At 37.7% G+C, this 17459-nt stretch overlaps 1 protein-coding gene across 4 annotated transcripts in view; it reads right to left on the bottom strand.

Annotated features, from left to right (window-relative positions):
* Positions 1-7596: 7596 nt before the first annotated feature.
* Positions 7597-17459, bottom strand: part of wdr7 (WD repeat domain 7) — a 35233-nt gene continuing 25370 nt past the window's right edge. For 2 of the 4 annotated variants that reach the window (XM_077737596.1, XM_077737595.1), the window contains 7 exons: positions 15423-15609; positions 13267-13384; positions 12942-13091; positions 12701-12783; positions 12511-12610; positions 10866-10970; positions 7597-10630 (listed from right to left, as the gene is read on the bottom strand). In XM_077737596.1, the coding sequence (XP_077593722.1) occupies positions 10427-10630; positions 10866-10970; positions 12511-12610; positions 12701-12783; positions 12942-13091; positions 13267-13384; positions 15423-15609 (947 nt within the window). In that variant the 3' untranslated portion in view covers positions 7597-10426. The remainder of the gene's footprint in view (positions 10631-10865; positions 10971-12510; positions 12611-12700; positions 12784-12941; positions 13092-13266; positions 13385-15422; positions 15610-17459) is intronic. The other 2 variants (XR_013329452.1, XM_077737594.1) reach the window with 2 other exon arrangements.

Below are 17459 nucleotides of genomic sequence, written 5' to 3'. Positions count from 1 at the left end.
GAGAGCGAAAGAGAGAGAGAGAGAGAGAGAGAGAGGTTGCCTCTTCCCCACTCTCATCAATACATCCATAGAGTGAGGCCCCCACTGTGATCATATTTATTTTTAGAGGGGTGACAACTTTCACCGCAGGGCATGAGTGCTGCATGCTATTACTGTAGCAGTAATACATAGTCAATGCAAACATCACGGAAGTAAAACATGTCGAACCATTTATTAAATGCTAAAAGGGATGTTGTGGGAACAGTTTTACATGACATGTCAGAGGTGAATCGAATAGACATTCATAGTATTTTATTGTTCTTAGATGTTCCAGATAGCGCCACCATTATCTTTGAGTAGATTTGTTGCTTCTGCATAAATGTTAACATGTACACAGCTTAGAATGTGAGGAAATACTACATGTGGCTGTACTTTCAATTATTAATTATGAGTGGCATTGGTGGTGAACACCGCCTCAGCTTGGGGCTGTCTTTGGTTTGGGTTTTGTGTTTCTTCCACCCATAATCCAAAAGCATGCAATATCCTTCTTATTTTTTTAATAAATAATTTACTGCAGCTTTCCTAAAAATTGTGTTATAGTGCCTGCTATGATTCTGTTGTTTTGTTAATGTAGGGGTTGATTAAAAAAATGAAATGCCTCAATCTCTCGCTCTCTCAGATCACACGCAGTTTCACCCCGATCGGCTCGGATATTACCTATCAACTGGAGCTTGATTAATTAGCCTTTAATTGGTTGTCATGTCACTGAACAGTCGGGTGACAGCACCCTTGAGGGCGCTGTCACACAAGGGTGAGGCAGAGGACACCAGTGCAAGAAAAAGTAAATGAATGTCCTTGAGAAGTAAAAGCCGGACGTAATAATATTATCCGTATTGAAAAAAATGCTTTACACATTCACGAACAAAATCCTTGAATCTAGTTACAACAACAGTCTAATTTGAAATATTGACCTTCATATTTCATGTGGTGAGGTTTTAAACCACAGATTGCTGCATAGTTGCTGCAGGCTGAGTTTATTGAAATAATGTCTGTTTTGTCTTTAATCAGTGTTTTTATGCTTGTAATCAAAAACACCCCAGAGGGGAATGAAAAGCATATTCAATCAAATTGAATTGTTCTTCTCTGCAATTTCTGACCTACCAGGCAGACAGACACTTAATAAAAAGGCTATTTGTCAGGCTGTCAGCACTCATCCCTCAAATCAATGGAGACTTAAGATTCTTCTATTCTACACAAGACTAGGACACAAAGTACACAAAAACAACATTGGAATGCTTACTATATATTGATGTTACCTCAAGACAAAAAGAAACAAGAGAGCCAACATGAAACCCTTGTTAAGAAGAATTTACTGTAGATTGGGTTATGTCTATCCATGTATTAATGACAAAGTTTGGGTATACCCAGGGAAACCAATGCAATAGTGGTTTTCTGAAGTTTGGTTACTTTGGGTCTGCCCAATTTTAACTTGTGTTGGGTTGTTTCTCTACTTACATTAATTTGGTGTTCTTGGACATTTAGGGGGGGATGATTTACAACAAATTAAGAACCTGATAAGGGTGTGAATTTTCTCCAAAATTGAAGATATTACTACTGATTTGAGTTCACTTGGCAATGTAACCAAAGCTAATTCCAGAAAAGAAATCCAGAAAACATTCCAAGGAAGACTTCTTAATTAATAAATGAAAAATCTGTACATCTGATCAATAGGGCTCTGAGTGAGAGAGCGCAGTTGATTGGATGACGAGATGAAGAACGGCTGGATGAAGCGATGGAGGTCAGGGGTGAAGAAAAAAGGAGGTCATGCTGTTTGCACTGATGGCTGTTTCAAATGTTCACCCTCATTGAGAACAAAAGAGTCTCATGAGCCTCATCATCACTGATAGACACTTAGCACTACCCTGACCTTAAAAAAGCAGGAGGGATGATAAAAGAATATAGAACGATGCACAAAAAAATGCACCACTGAGGATTCCCACACAGGTGTGAAAACAAGGTGATTGTGTATACAATATATAGAGTATATGGAGAATAAATATAGAAAAGAATCTGTAATTCACGAGAAATAGTGATACAGTAAACCCCTGTTTGTGTTCTCGAGGGCCACAGGGGTGCCGAAGCCTATTCCAGCTAAATATGGGCACATTCCCTGAATCGGTGGACCACTGACAAACCTCACAAACCCCCAAAATTAGGGAGTGGAGTGTTTAAATCAGCCTACCATGCATCTTTTTAGAATGTGGGAAGAAACCGGAGTACCAAAAGAAAAGCCACGCAGACACGGGAAGAACATGCAAACGCCACATAGAAAGTCCAGAGCCTGGGATTGAGCCCTTGACCTCAGAACGGTTAAGAATATAAAAATAAAAAAAATATAATCAAGCTTAAAAAAAAAAATCCCCAGTAAAATATTACGTACGGTGCAAATTTGCAATTTCTGGCATTATTCAGGAATATCATTAATTGGCAATGAAGGGTTAACTCTGACTTTAAAACTACACATACTCTGTTCTTTTCCTAATATACACGGTAGTTCAACGTGTAGTCAATATAGCAGACAGTATAAGACTCACTCGATTTACACTGCTATTGCTCCTCAAGATGAACCACTTTCATCTAAAGGTACACATTGTAATTATAGCCCAAGAACGCTCTGTCTTCTACTCTACTATACATTCATGTACGTACTATACGTGTGCGCATGTGTGTATGTGTGTGTCCGCCGAATCCTATCCATTAGTGATAATGAAGAAACAGGGATGCTATTAGCTGTTAATGGACAAACACAACCACACAGAAGACTCACACACATATACATATACTGCATTTTCTAACGGGACCATTACTCGCTGCATCATTCCCATGTTGTCAAAATCAGCCTCACAAAAATAAAAAAAACTGCGCTCACAGCTCTCTAAACGTCTCAAAGGACCGGAAGCCAAGTGTTAGGCCAACACGGAAGGGGCCGTTGGACTCACTTAGTCCATAACGTATGTGAATGTGTGTGTGTGTGTGTGTGTGTAACGATGAGATGCAGTCAAGGGAATCCAAAGTGCCAGTTGACTTTTTAAAAACTGTTTTCTCACCTCACTTCTCATCTCTCCATCCAGTCCTCCTTTAGCTTTCACATCCTCCCAGTTGTCTTTACTGTCCATCTGTTCTTTTCAGCATTCCCCGTTTCCTTTCTGATGCTCTCCCATGTTCCCTAAATGGTCCTCTTTACTTCCTGCACCGTTCCTCCTCTCTTAACACAATAGAAAATGCACAGATCAAACAAAGTATAGTTATCACCCTACATTTTTTACATAACCATCCCTGTTTTTTTGCCCTCATTTTTTATTATACAATTAGTATAACCTATTTGGCTACGCAGTAGTGTTATCAAAATTGGCAAAAAATATTGAAACATTGATAATGAAATGTTGTATCTGGATATAATTGATTGCAAAAGTGGCAATACTTAGTTATTTGTTTTCCACCAGAAATGTATACATGCAGAAGACATGATTATTTATTTATTTAAGTATGTATTAATTATCTATCTTATTTAGGTGTACAATGCCTACTCCTGTGTTTTCACCCCCTAATATAATCTAATCAAATGGGTTATTCTACTGAAGTACTATGTTAAAGTAATCTTATTTACTAGATATTTTAGCATATTCCTTGCCAACTAGTAGTCGAACATCTAAGCCATTGGAACTAGGATGGGTGGCAGCAAATTAAGAAATATTCATCTGAGAACAGTATAGAAATTTGTACTTAATACTTAATATGCTTTTTCTTGCACAAGTCTTACGCTACACTAAGACATGAACCCAGCGGCAGCCACTTTTTATGAACAGGATGGCCAGAAAGGGAATTTTTGTAAAAAATAAAAGAAAGAACTATCAAACTAATGGAAAATGTGAAATGGGGAAGGAAGATCAGCTCATGAACCTGCACATATAAGCTCATCTGTCAAAATCATTGAAGGCTTTGCATGACTTCTTCTGGGACAGGCCCACTAATCTTCATTGATGATGGCAGGAGCAAAATGACTTCAGAAACATGTTTCCAGCCAATTTCAAGAACGATGCAACCACACCGATGGGGAACTCTTTTATCACAAAGCAAGATAATATATAATATATATATTTTTTTCCAAAGGGGGGTCATTATTTTGCTCTGTATATATATAATATAGCATTTATTTCTCCTTTATTTGGGTCTTTCTTTTCAAGAGTCCAGTTCTGCGTGTGACCTGCGAGGGTATTGATCCGTACACTAGCACCAATCTTCAACCTTAACCAGTCTATGTTCACGCCAGTCACATTCTTCCTGCTGTTGTCGCTCCAACTGAGCTTCTGTGTTTAATAGACTTGAGGAATCTGGTCAACAGGCCATCTAAAACCTTCAGGTGATAAGCTTCCTTTTCTATTTTGTTTTCATGGGCATAGTTCCTTTTTATTTGTTGTCTCCTGTGATTGTTTTTTTTTCTGTTCTGGTTTTAACTAGATTTTGTTTTTATTTCACAGGACTTGACACCTGTGATGAACATTAATGAATGAATATCTATGAAAGATGTCTTTAAGTGTCCTAAAAAAGTTGCTAAGATTGCCTTGATCTTTTTGAAGCCACTCAATCCTAGAAATACATTTTTGATCTCCTCAACCATCGACTTTCTTTTCGTATTCGCTTTAAATGTTAACACACAAGGACTTTATCCCATGTTTAAGTATGCGCAGATACTTTCTCAGGATTAATGAGAGTTAAACAGGTTGGCGGCTGCCATGTTGAGATGTGTCAGGGGGCGCTGAGAAAAGATACGGGTGGGTGGAGGCAACACTTAAAAACGTTTGTAGGGATGAAAATCTTTAAGTGGGCGGTTAGCATCTTAATCCTGAATTGAAATTCAAACCGTGATCGTAAACAAGTGGAAATGAGGCGTGGAATGCTTCAATGTACAGTATTCGTTTAGAAAGAAGGGGAGTTTATAACTTAAAAAAAAAGACCAAGTGTCAAGACAAACTTGAAACTATTAAATGAGCAAAAAGATAAGAAAATGTCATATCTGCCTAATTAGTAAAATTGGGTTGTACTGAATGAAGTCTGTTAGCAGAATTAAAAACTCTTCCTTTAAGTAAAGCAAATCATCATTTGAATTAAGTGGTAACTTTAGTGTTGGTCAGAAAAATGTGATGACAACTACACAACTGAACCCATTTTCTGTTTTCATTTACCTGATGGTAGGGTCAAGTATTGACGGGGTCACTTCTTAACCAGTCCATGTTCAAGGCAGTCACATTCTGTCGGCCGCTGTAAGTCCTTCTGAGCTACTGGGTGAAGAGCAAAATGTATTGTTTTCAGGAACATGTCAGTCACAAGCCATCTCACACATACACACTATATACAGCGACAGTATAATGAGCAGGTCATGGGTCAGATTCCCGAGTCCCATGTGGTACAAGAACGCATGTCAGAGTAGGCTCTTCTAAAAAGACAAAGCTGTTCCCCATCTCCTAATTTAATTCTTTACATTCTGTTCCGTTTTGTATCATAAGACTATCATTTCTATTCTTCATGTTCGTATCAGCTCTTTGACAACATGCGAGAATCCTCAAATCCTCTTTGATAAATGCCGTTTTGAACACCCAGCTGACTATAAGCTGCAGTGTGGTTGAACAGAGATTTGATAATTGAAAAGTAAAGCGGGAGTGGTTAATTTTTGACAGTATGGTTGTTTTAAAAGAAGGGTCTACTCCCAGTAGTTGATGTGAGAAACCCTGGTGAATCAAAGCTCTGGTTGGCCTCTTGGGGTTTTCTACCCGTCCAACCTCCATCGCTCGGCTGGGTTTTAATGCCCACCTGAGGGACTATAGGGGAGGGAAGCAAGGGGAAACTGAGGTTCTTTGACTCCACGTCGATATTTTTGCTTTCCAGCTGAGCAGAATCACAGCCTCTCTGCTCTTAACTAATCGAAATCTAAAGCCCACCCCCTCTGCTTCTCTCATCTTGCTTTCCTCTCGCTCCACTTTCTCTTCATCCTCGCCAACTTTAGGAACAAACTCCATGCTTGTCAGAGCTAAACACACATATAGTTACCTTTTGATCTCCTTCTCAAACGGCACTTAACATCGACTTTCTTTCGTATTCGTTTTAAACGATAACTCACGAGGACTTTGTCCCACGTTTAAGTATGCACGGATTCTTTCTCAGGATTAAAGAGAACTGAGTAGGTTGAAGGCTGCCACGTTGAGATGTTTCAGGAGGCTCAGCTCATGGCAGATAAGCGCTGTACTTAAAATAGTTTGTAGTTATAAAGGTCTCCATGTAGGCCACTGTGAGGCAAGTAATCCTCAGGCAGAGTCTATTTAAGAAAAACAAAAAAAGTGAAATCTCAAACAGGGAAAAATTATACAGTTATTTTTTCCTTAATTGTCTTCTTGTGTCATTGTTCTTAGCACAAATAAATAAATACACAAGTACAAAACACTTTTTTCCACTCTTCTCCAAACAAATTTGCCCATTCAGAATGCCTGCTAGTCCCAAAAGAAAAGTATAAAAACTAATTTAATTACTTCATAAACAAATGTAACCACCCAAAACACCGTAAACCAACAAGATAGAATCAATTAAGAGGAAATCCTGGGCTAATCTTTTTATCTCTACCAAAATAAGATGGAATACTTAAACATTGGGAATATCAATAATTGAAAAATACACATACTTTAAAAAAAGATTTTCTTTTGGATTAGGACCATAAGCCTGTGAAAATAAACAAAGATCCAACATTTTCTTGTTAGTGCATAAACATAAGGAAAATTCAAGATTTTAGTACTATGCAAATCACACAGCATTTTGTGCTTGCCATTAATGTTCACCACTTTTCCAGTAGTGTTGTGAAAGTCAGTGTAGTGCGATGAGGAACACTAACCCTGCAACCTTCTTTCATTTAACACCCTTTACAGTCAAGAGCCTACATGTTGTCTACACGCAGTTGTGTTGTTCATTGCATGCCAACATCATGGACCAGATACACTTGTGTACTAATCAATATTATGTTGACACTTGACTGCACACAAATGTTAAGCCTTCAACCAAAGTAGAAAGGAGACCCAGAGTACTTCTCTTACAATTCCCATTTAGTTTTCCTGTACATTATGATTCATTTTATGACAAGTACATTTCAGGTGCTTGCAATACATAGACGATAATTTTCAGACTAGGACTCAATACTTTTACAATCAATGTAGGGAATTGTGTAGAATTTTAGTATTTAGTTTTAAATAAGTTTTAAAACTATATAAAATCAATGACCCCAATGACAAAAATATATCAGCGACATAAAAATAAAGCTCACAAATATCTAATTTTCCAATGCCTTTCAAATAGCATCTTTTTTTCTAATAGTTAATTCTAATTTTAAAAATCAAGAAACAAACAGCAAATCAATTATTGTTTCTGGATAACCTGCAAAATGCAAAACGAATTCGGGACATGATGTAGCCTTTTGAAATGAGTTTTCATGGTATATTGCAAAGTTGTATTATAATATAAAGAAACTGAAACCGTCAGAAAATGAAAACCTATCCATTAAACGAATGCACAAACAAGTCCCGCCTTTCCTCCATTTTTATTTGTCACATACTCAAAACAAGTACACAGTATAGCACTATACACATTTATTGATAACAGTGACTTCACACTGTGTTATAGAGGTCACACGCATGCATGCACTACACGCAAGTTAATATCCGTCCAGAACATAAACACGATATACACTAGTAAACCATTTGATGGGCTATGTTGTACAGTAAAAGCCACTATTATGAATCTTCACTTTACATTTTTTTTCATAACTTACACGGAACATCTCGATTTTAGGCCATTTTAATTCGCTGCGTAATGATTTGATTGTTTTGTTTTGTAAATTAGATTTGAAAAGAGGAAGAGCGACGACACATTTTCGGTTTGTCGTGAATTTTTTCCCTTGACAATAGAGTTTAAGGGGAAAAATCTTCTGTAAAGAGAAAGAAGTTGCTCAAATTAACTTAAAATGTTAATTTGGGGAGTCCAGAAATTCCATTACAATGTGGTTTAGTGGCAAAATGGCAGTGATGTTATATCACATTGTAACCCTGAAGGTTTCTATCACATTGCATCACACCACTTAAAGTTCTTCGGTTCCCTTCCTTCACCAAAGAATGTTTTCATTTTTTCGGATGACTGATCTCGCTCACTTGTTACTTACTCTTCAGCTCTTCCTCTTTGCCATGGTTTTCTCACCTTCCCTCCCCCTGAGAGGCTGAGAAAAACTGCTTTTATTTATTTCTTTTTTCAAACCCTTGAGCATGCCAGAGAGAAAACCCAAGATTAAGATTTCAATGCTCTGTGGAGCATCCATGGATATAAAAAGTTCACACATTCCTGTTGAAATCCAGTTTTGTGCGATACAAAAAAAAATGAGAAAAAGATGAATATTTTAGGGGTATTTGTCACATGCACTTAACAGCCAGTTCTTGTCGGAAAATGCTACAGCCTGTTTAACTTTGCTGTCAGCCACTTTGCACACTTTCGAAAGTTTTCTTCCTCACTTTTAACTGGACAGTCCTTGTCAATGACAAAGCTTTACAATATTTGTGTCTATTTAAAATGGTTAATTCTCTGTGTTCTGTAGCTGCTACCTATGAAGAATATGATCCAATACAAGCTATTTTATTAAAAAGCTTTTTTAGTTACTGTGTCAATGATGAGATATCAACAGCAGCCTATTAATCTCCCAGATTATTAGTTCCCCCCGTAAATTGAGAAGAATGTTGAGAAAATCTTTGACACTTGTCTTTCAAAGTGTATTTATCAGTGTCAGAAGCTTTCTGATACCACCGAGAAAACTGGCAAGAGATGGAGGGAGGCAACAAAGACAAAACGAAGAGCAGAAGGGTAATTGGTAACCAGAAGACTATAAGAGGTTACAATTCAAAAACTATTTACCAACGCATAACTTTCTGAATATCATGGTATTGACAAATATATTCCTCTTTGTACATAAGACTGCAGGAAACCAAGTATGAAGCAAAAATGTCCATAACATGAGAATTGCCATAAGAAAATATCACCATTATGCTTGTAGCCAGTAATAGCATTGATGTCATTGCCTGCGACATGTACGTGTCACAGTATTATTGCAAGCATAAATCAAAGGCCTTTTAGCTTCTTTTATGTGTTTCCTTATGGTAGGAAAGAGGGGAAGGGTCGTAGTAGCCGTGTATAAGAAGCAATTTATGTGGATAGAGATGCTTTAAAACTATCGGATGAATAAATGAATCTTATTTGTATTTATGGGTAGAAATGACTAAATTTGTTATTTGTAACTCTAGAAATACAATGGGCAACATATTAGGCCACTTTACACAAATGTATTGATACAAATACTGTACATCTCAGGATTTTATCTCCCACCCAGACTGGATGGGAAGTAGGGAAGTGGGGATGATCAGCATGATAAAACAGCATTTTACTTTTTACATTTATATTTCACAATACAGTAGCAGCACATATAATTTCATGACAAAAACCTAAACACACTGCACTGCTCACAATGGTGTTGACGTGTAGAGTACTACTCATATTTAAAGGTGGGTAAGGTAAATGTGTTTAGTTTACTTATCTGATTCATGTCTTCATCACTTGACAATCAGTTCATGCTCACAGGACTCAGAGTTATAACTTCTCAACAACTGGACTGCGAAAAAAAGGTAAACACTCATTTACACATAAATGCGCCTTATTAAGTCCATCCAAGTTTACTATTCATGAACCTTTGTGCAAAGGGCTGAGCCCCAGTTTACCCATTCTGGTGCATAAGAGAAGGAGAAATGGTAGCTAAGTATACCCCTCAGATGCCAAGTGAAATTATCTGGCCAGAAATAAAAAGAAAAGGTATACTAAAAAGTTGACAGAAATTCAACACAGTGAACGAAACCTAATTTCTCGGCATAATAAAGGCTAACGTCAAATAAATAGCAGTGCATGCTGGGAGCACTAATGGCACCGCTCTGACAAAGGAGGCAAACAAACAGTTAGGAATGACTAGAAGTTATAAATATTTAATTAAAATGACGAGAAAGCAAATTAGAATGTAAACCTTGTGTCTCAGGTAATAAATATATAATCAAGCAAGTTCCTTTGTGAGCATCATTGTGGAAGATAAAATAATACTATATACACTTAGAAACCTTTAAAGTTTGGTTTGTTGGAACGTCTGATAGCATTTCTGGTTTGGTTGCTTTCAAAACTTTAATCTAAGCCTCATTCTACATGATTTTGGAAATAAAATGTGCCTACAGTAATTGCGTCTTAACGGTGGTTCCATAGTAACCCCGTATCGGGACGTTAAAGTGATCTATGCAAGAAATAGGGCTTAACTTCACAGTACCGATCCCACCTAAACCATGAAGCGGTGCTCCTTGCCATCATGCGCCATTAGGATAACATTCCGGTTGGAGGTCCAGATGAGGCGGGCAAGCTTCAAGTGGTTTTGGGAGCCAGGAGATGCTGGCTGGACCGGAGGCACCTGGTAGGTCTTAATGCAACGAAGCTGAGGGGCTGAGTTTAACATCCCGATGCTGCCCAGCAGACTGGTGTTCATCTAAGTCAGGCAATTTCACAAGATTTTTTTCAAGATTTCCATTTTCAAAAAATACCAATAATACTATACCAGTAATAGTATTGTTTCTAGTATTGTTTTCATTAACATAACACGACAAGGTATACATTATATGCAATGAAAGCTTTCAAAGAGCTATTTTTTGGGCATTCATTAAAGTATTTAACCTTTTTTTCTCCATGGTTAGAGAATAGGAAAATGTGTGAATATTATTTACCTGCCAAAAAGAGATATGACTGTCAGCATTCGAATATGTTGCCAGATAACGTCCATCAGGGGCGAATGACACCGATGTGATTGGGCCCTTATGACCATGAATGTTCTAGAGGAAATCAAAGTTGAGAATAGAGGAAATCACAGCTCAGAATACAATGTAAAACAAATATGTTTACCAAATTCTATAATATTGTCTAAAATAAATCATTTGTAAGATACCTATTGGCAATAGGATGTTCCATAGATAAAGTGTTAGATTTATATCACACACTGACTTGTAAAGAACATTCCAAATAATATCTTTGGATTTTGGATACTGTCACAGTTCAATAAATCAAATTTTGTGATAATATAGAAGAAACCAGGAGAAAATTTAGACCCTCGTTTAAATTTAATTGAAAGCAAGTACAAAATCTCAAGCAAAGTGTTCGGTCAGAGCAAGATAATTCCATCAGGTAAGAGGCAGTTTCTGGTCCAACAGATGCTGCCATATCCACCAGAACTGACAGGAAAGCAACACTGCACTGTGTGTAACGAAATAAAATGTGCCACCAGATGAAGGGCGCGTAACACAATAAAGGGCCCCCCAGAAATCTCCATTCCAACCCTGCCTGTTACAGGGATTAGAAACGCTCACCACTAGATGAGATTAAGCCATGTCGCCTCTGGCGCCCAAGACCCTAAAATTATAGCCCATCTGTGGCTATGACAGAATAAAATATAATACCATGATGAAATGAAATTCTTATATTTTTACTTGGTTCTCTCCCAGATATTAGATCCCAGTAAAGTTGGTTGCATTATTTGATTCCCACCCCCTTGAACTTCCACACCAATTTTGCAATTTTGGCCTTACCAAACCCTCTTAATCTCAAACGTGCACACTCCTCCAATCTTTTAATGCTTCAGTCCTAGGTTTCAATATGATTGTTAAAACTACTTATGCTATGCAAATACATCAGCCCATCAAAAGAGTAGTCCAAACCATTTGCAGCACTTCGTACTTTAATGCACCTGACAATTGTGTGTGTGCGCGTGTCTCTAACCACAGCAAACTAGTCACCGCATGGCCATCTGCCATCACTTTGATGAGCTTCTGTGACCAGGATTGTGTCAGCTACGTTACTCCGCGTTTGTGTGCATGTTTGTGTCCAGCTGGTGCTTTAACTGATCAATACAGGTTTGTTCCGTGCTTGCTATTTTAAATGGCTTTTTTATGTTAAAAACAAGACTTCCTCTTAGTTAACCCACAGTGATGTGGTTCTAATGAACCAGGTTAAATGGAAGGACTGAAGAAATAGATTCCATCTTTCATGGTTTTTAGTTACTGTCTTTAAATTATTGTGTAATGGACAGGCCTCTTTTAAATAGGGGCGTAACAATGAAGCCATATGGCGATGTATTGTGATACTTGGTATTCCAATAGGTTTTCAATATTCTCCCGCCAAGAATCTATTTATCGTTTTAAGAATATGTAACAGTTTTATAATATGAAGAAACCTATGGTTGGCTACCAAAATGTAATGTTTATGTTAACAAAACCCTAACCATTGGCTGCCATTGAGGGTTTTATCATCCAACTCATTTTGACTGGGAGAGGCCAATGAACATGTTCATCAGCTCCTTCTAGTCACTTTCAAACATACCTGGCATTTTGCAGTGCGAACATCATAGAGGGCCACTGAACCTTGACGAGCTCCGACAGCAATGCGATGACTGCGGTCACAGTAACCCACCATGTAGAACCTGAGAATGTTACCAATAATCAGACAAGGACAGTCTGGAAGTGACAGTAAATTGATTGGGAAACCGGTTAGTTTACCATTGCCAACTTACTTGCAAATAGCAGGAAAACACTCCTGGAGTCCTTTCTTTTTTACTAGAGAACCTTCAATACAATACATGATGATATCCATCACCTGAGGATGAACATATAATGTTTTGAACTTGAAGAGATTTGTGAATAGAAAATTCAATACGTTTCAAAGTTGGTTAGTGGCACATTAACAAAATAAAAGTACAATTAAGTGATATGGAGGTTTCAAAAATTGGAAACTTGATAGAAAGGACGGATTACCTCAACGAGTAAGTCTACAACATCTCCAGGCATCTTCTCGATTAAAATTTCAATCACTCTCAATATTTCAGTCTTTGCTCGGGCAAGAGTGGTTGTGTGAATGTTCTGTTGTGATTGAGAATTAGCCTGGGCTGCATTGAATCGATGGACCTGTGAAATGAATAAAATAATCATTTTAAAAGAGTAATATATGCCCTTGCACAAAGAGATCTCTAATCAAAGAATCAAAACTTACTACTTGATAATTCCAGTATCCTAGTTATTATTTTAGATGAATCTATTTCTTTGAAGATCAACAGTTATTTGAGAAATAATATGGTCTCACCTCTCTTGCAATGGTGGTGATGAAAGCAGGTGGCCGGGCAGTTGCAATAAGAGAGAGGGCGTGTCGAGCTGAGCGTGCTGAATCAGCTGGTGGGTTGAGTGGCAATCCCATAGTAATACTACAGTTGAGAAGAGAAGAACAGATGTTTTTCTTGAACAATTTGTACTGTATTATGGTAGTAGTATCTGTGTTCATATTTATTGTTGTGAATCAGAAGATGAAAAGCATACACCGATGTTATTTTTGGTGGTGTATAAGTTCACATGCTGGTACTGTATCGATATATTGTACTTTTTTTGAAACCAGATCTCGAAAAGTAAACTTTGTATAGCAGTGATAGGTTATTTCTTAGTAATCCCTATTGATGATGTCATATTAGAGCCACATGTAATGCATACCCAAATGAGAGAGAGGTTGAGGGAAAAAAAGGAAAATAAAAGTGAAAGGAGTTAATCAAGAACGATGAAAATGAAATGAGCGAGAGATAAACAGAGCAAGATAGAGAGAGAGACTTACAAATATATGAAGTGAAGAGATTAGTGAGAAGCTTATAATGTCAAGGCTGAGTCAATGGAAGGCATTCAGCAGACAACAGCATAATGGACTCCCACAATGCAACAGGAGTTAGACACACAACACACGCAGACACTCTTACAGCTGGGCCCTTACTTCTGCGAGAGTATATGTGTGACACAGGGAGGGCGATCAAGGCCACCTTGTTAACAAATGAGTAAGAGAGTAGAGAAAGTGTCCGGGTGAAAGAAAGAGAGGGAGGGAGAGAGGAGGGGGTGATTTGAACGATTCATCTCCTCTGACTATAGATCACAAACACGGATTAACAAGGTAATATATGAGCAATAAATCAGCAATTCTGAAATGTTTCATTTCATTTATAGTGTCGGCCGTAATTGGAAACAGTAACAAGGTTGATATAAGGCAGCAGTTCAAGGAGCTAATTGCACTGAAAACCAATGAGGTTAATAACCAACATTAAGTACATGTAATAGAATAATCTGAATTATTATCATCATTGGGAATCAACACACACAATGTTGATTTTATCAACCACTCTAATTTTAACCATTTACTAGTTTTATTCAGTACATTTGAAATGTGATTATGTTTCATATTTGTGTCCTAAATTGAGCTTTGGTGTTCAAGGTGTTGTGTGGAGGTGTTCCAAAATGGTACCTCTACCTTACATGTTTTTTTTTTCTCCACAAACAGTGGCTAAAGTCGCAGGGTGGAGACTAGTGGCCTGGTATTGAAACCATTCTGTACGTATTGAAAAAAAAGGATTATCACCCACACTCATACACTCACACAAGACACTCTGTAAAGAGTGTATTGATGACTAGTAGTGTGCAACAGGGACAAAGAGGCTCACTGCGATTCAGCTGCATGGAAATACGAGCTCCAATACACACTTGCACTTTCTTTCAGACATTTGTACATTCAACTCCTGATACACTACCTTCTCCTTTTCCTCCTTTAAACTGGAGGGATAGTGATAGTAATTAAAGCAGGTACACTCTGCCTTCAGAACAGGTGGCAAGTGCCTATACGATCTTATTTCAGGTTTAAAAAGAGCATTACAAAACATTTTAATGAACACAAATGGCAAGTGAATAATTGGATGCCTCTTTTTCCATAAAGGAACAATCACTTTTGACTGATTCTTCATTTGTTTCACTGATTATAATTATGTGGATTTCCCCTCAGGTTATATTGGTTCTACGTAGGTCTGTGTGTAAATGGATGTTTGTCCCTGTGATCTTGTCGTTTGTTTGACTATCAGTCCAGACTGAATTAAAAGTTTCATTCAATGATAGATACAATATTCCAGCTAAATTCTAATATTGAGGAGGCTAAGAATTTGCTCGTAAAAAAAGTACACTGACAATAACGTAAACATTCAAGAATTATCTATTGACAGTATTGCAATGGTAAAATTAAAAACACATTCCAATACATGTTTATTTGTTAATTTTATATCTTTTTAAGCTGTCCTCACTTTGAAATGTGATCAATAAATTAGATTATTTCAGAACCTGGAGAATCCTGCTTTAAAAAAATTAATACGAATGATTTAAATAAATTGACTGATTATCCTCACTCTGACAAACATAGTTAAGTAAAAGTGTGGTTGGACTCACTTGGCCAGCTGCTTTTCTGCATCAGCACAAAGCTCCAGCAGTCCCATAAGCACCGCGGACACATCCATGTAGGGCTCCCACACGGTGAAACCTCGGCCGATCAAATCGATGGCAGTGCGACGGATTGTGCTGTGTGGTGGCAACTTTGGGCTGGGGGGTTGTAGCAGCAGGAAGGTCAGAGCCTTACCTGAGATAATGAAATAAAACACATTTCATAAGATAATCTTCCATCAGTGAATCATGGAGTAGAGACAGTGAATAATCATACATGACTGAATTAATTTTAAAAAATGCTAGTTACATGTCATCCTCAAAGGCAAAAGGTCTAGGTTCTATTTACTAAAACAACAGATACTTTCTACATTTTTTCATTCCTCTCATAATAAAACCATTTAATTGAGCAAAGCCAGGAATACTTCACATGCTTGGTGATTAGAGGCTGGTCACAAATGGGCAACATTACGTACTTTACAATCACACTGAATTATGTAATAAGCACTATTAATTTAAATTTGAAAACTGCAAATTTGTAAAGAGACGTGAGCAGAAAGACACATTGGCTCACACCAGATGAAACAACCGAATGAAATAGAGGTTATTTCATAGCTGACCTGACATTTGAGCCTGCCTCTGAGGGGACACACTGACCATTACGGTTCCAAAAAAATATCCCCCAGCCCTCAATAACGTCCCCCTTCTCCAGGCACACATAACCCATCCTCTTGGCCATCTCCCAGGTGACTGTCTGTCGATCTTGCCCTGTGGAGCCCCAGGCTTTGGCCAAGTGATATAGAGGGAATGTATACAAAACGAGGCAGCTCAAACACCAGAACCTGGTTTTATAGTGCTGGTAAATGTTAACAGAAGGCAGGAGTAAAATACCAATATAAAAAAGCTGTCCAACTTGAGATGGCAAGACAATTCCTTAGGGAGCAAATGCCAACGCGGCTATCATTTTTAAGATAGTACCACAATTTGACGAACACCGGTGGCTGTTGACGCCGACCTTAAAACTTGACAATATACTATAAGTATCTGAAAAGATCTATCACCCTAGTAGATATTGTCAAGGGCCATCAAAGTGACAATGGGTCATTTTTATTTTTAACTGTTTTGTCCACAAGATTGGGGTATTTTTCAAAATGTAGAGAAGGGAAAAAGTTAACATTTTATTCAATGAGACATTGTGAACTTGAGGCACTTGGATAGTGAATTAAGATTTCTAGATTGTTGTCCAGAAATATGCATGAGTTTGGTAGATAAACTAAACAATATGTGTACCATCACAAGAAGAAAAACACATTCTATTAATAAATGATTCAATCAACAGATAAGAAACTATAAAACAAGACTAATTAGCTCCATCATAAAGCCCTTTTGTTGAATGCCCTTGTAGTGTGCGTGTAAAATATGCAAACATTCATTTGTTAACTTAATTGTCCCCCTGCTTCTGACAGCAAATCAATGTCAGCCCCAGAGAGAGATTAGTTTCACATAAACTGATAACCAGTATATGAACTCGATGGGTGTTTGTGTGGGAGGCCTTGGGGGAGGAGTGTGATGTGGAGGTCATGGGGCAAAAGATCACTGGTCAAAGTCAAATCCTTCACGTGAATGTATGTATGCAAATACCCCAACGCCACAACATGACATCACAAACACTGATGAAGGTGGTGGGTGGTGGATCCATTTTTCATGTTCCTGTGTAGACTTTGTGTATGTACTTACTCAAAGTTTAATCTGTGAAGACTTGAAGGTATAAAAACACCAATGAAAGCTTGTCCTAACACCAGTGAAGAAAAAAGTGGGAAGTCTACACTGAGGTCCATTTTTGTCAGTCAAAGTCAATCTGTATTTAAAGGGAGGCCCTAGATTCAAATGGCTCAATAGCTATTGACAAAGCATCAGTCGGCTATAATGGGCTGTTCGTTAAAGTAGTAACATTAACAGGGAGAGGATAATTAGAGCTGGAATTTGGAAGGAGAAAAAAGACAGATAGTGAGGAAGATGTGAAAGAAACAGTGTGAAATAGCAGCA

Source organism: Stigmatopora nigra, chromosome 17 (genome assembly GCF_051989575.1).
Source record: "Stigmatopora nigra isolate UIUO_SnigA chromosome 17, RoL_Snig_1.1, whole genome shotgun sequence".
In the NCBI taxonomy this organism is placed as follows: Eukaryota; Metazoa; Chordata; class Actinopteri; order Syngnathiformes; family Syngnathidae; genus Stigmatopora; species Stigmatopora nigra.
This window is presented reverse-complemented; position numbering and strand designations above follow the sequence as displayed.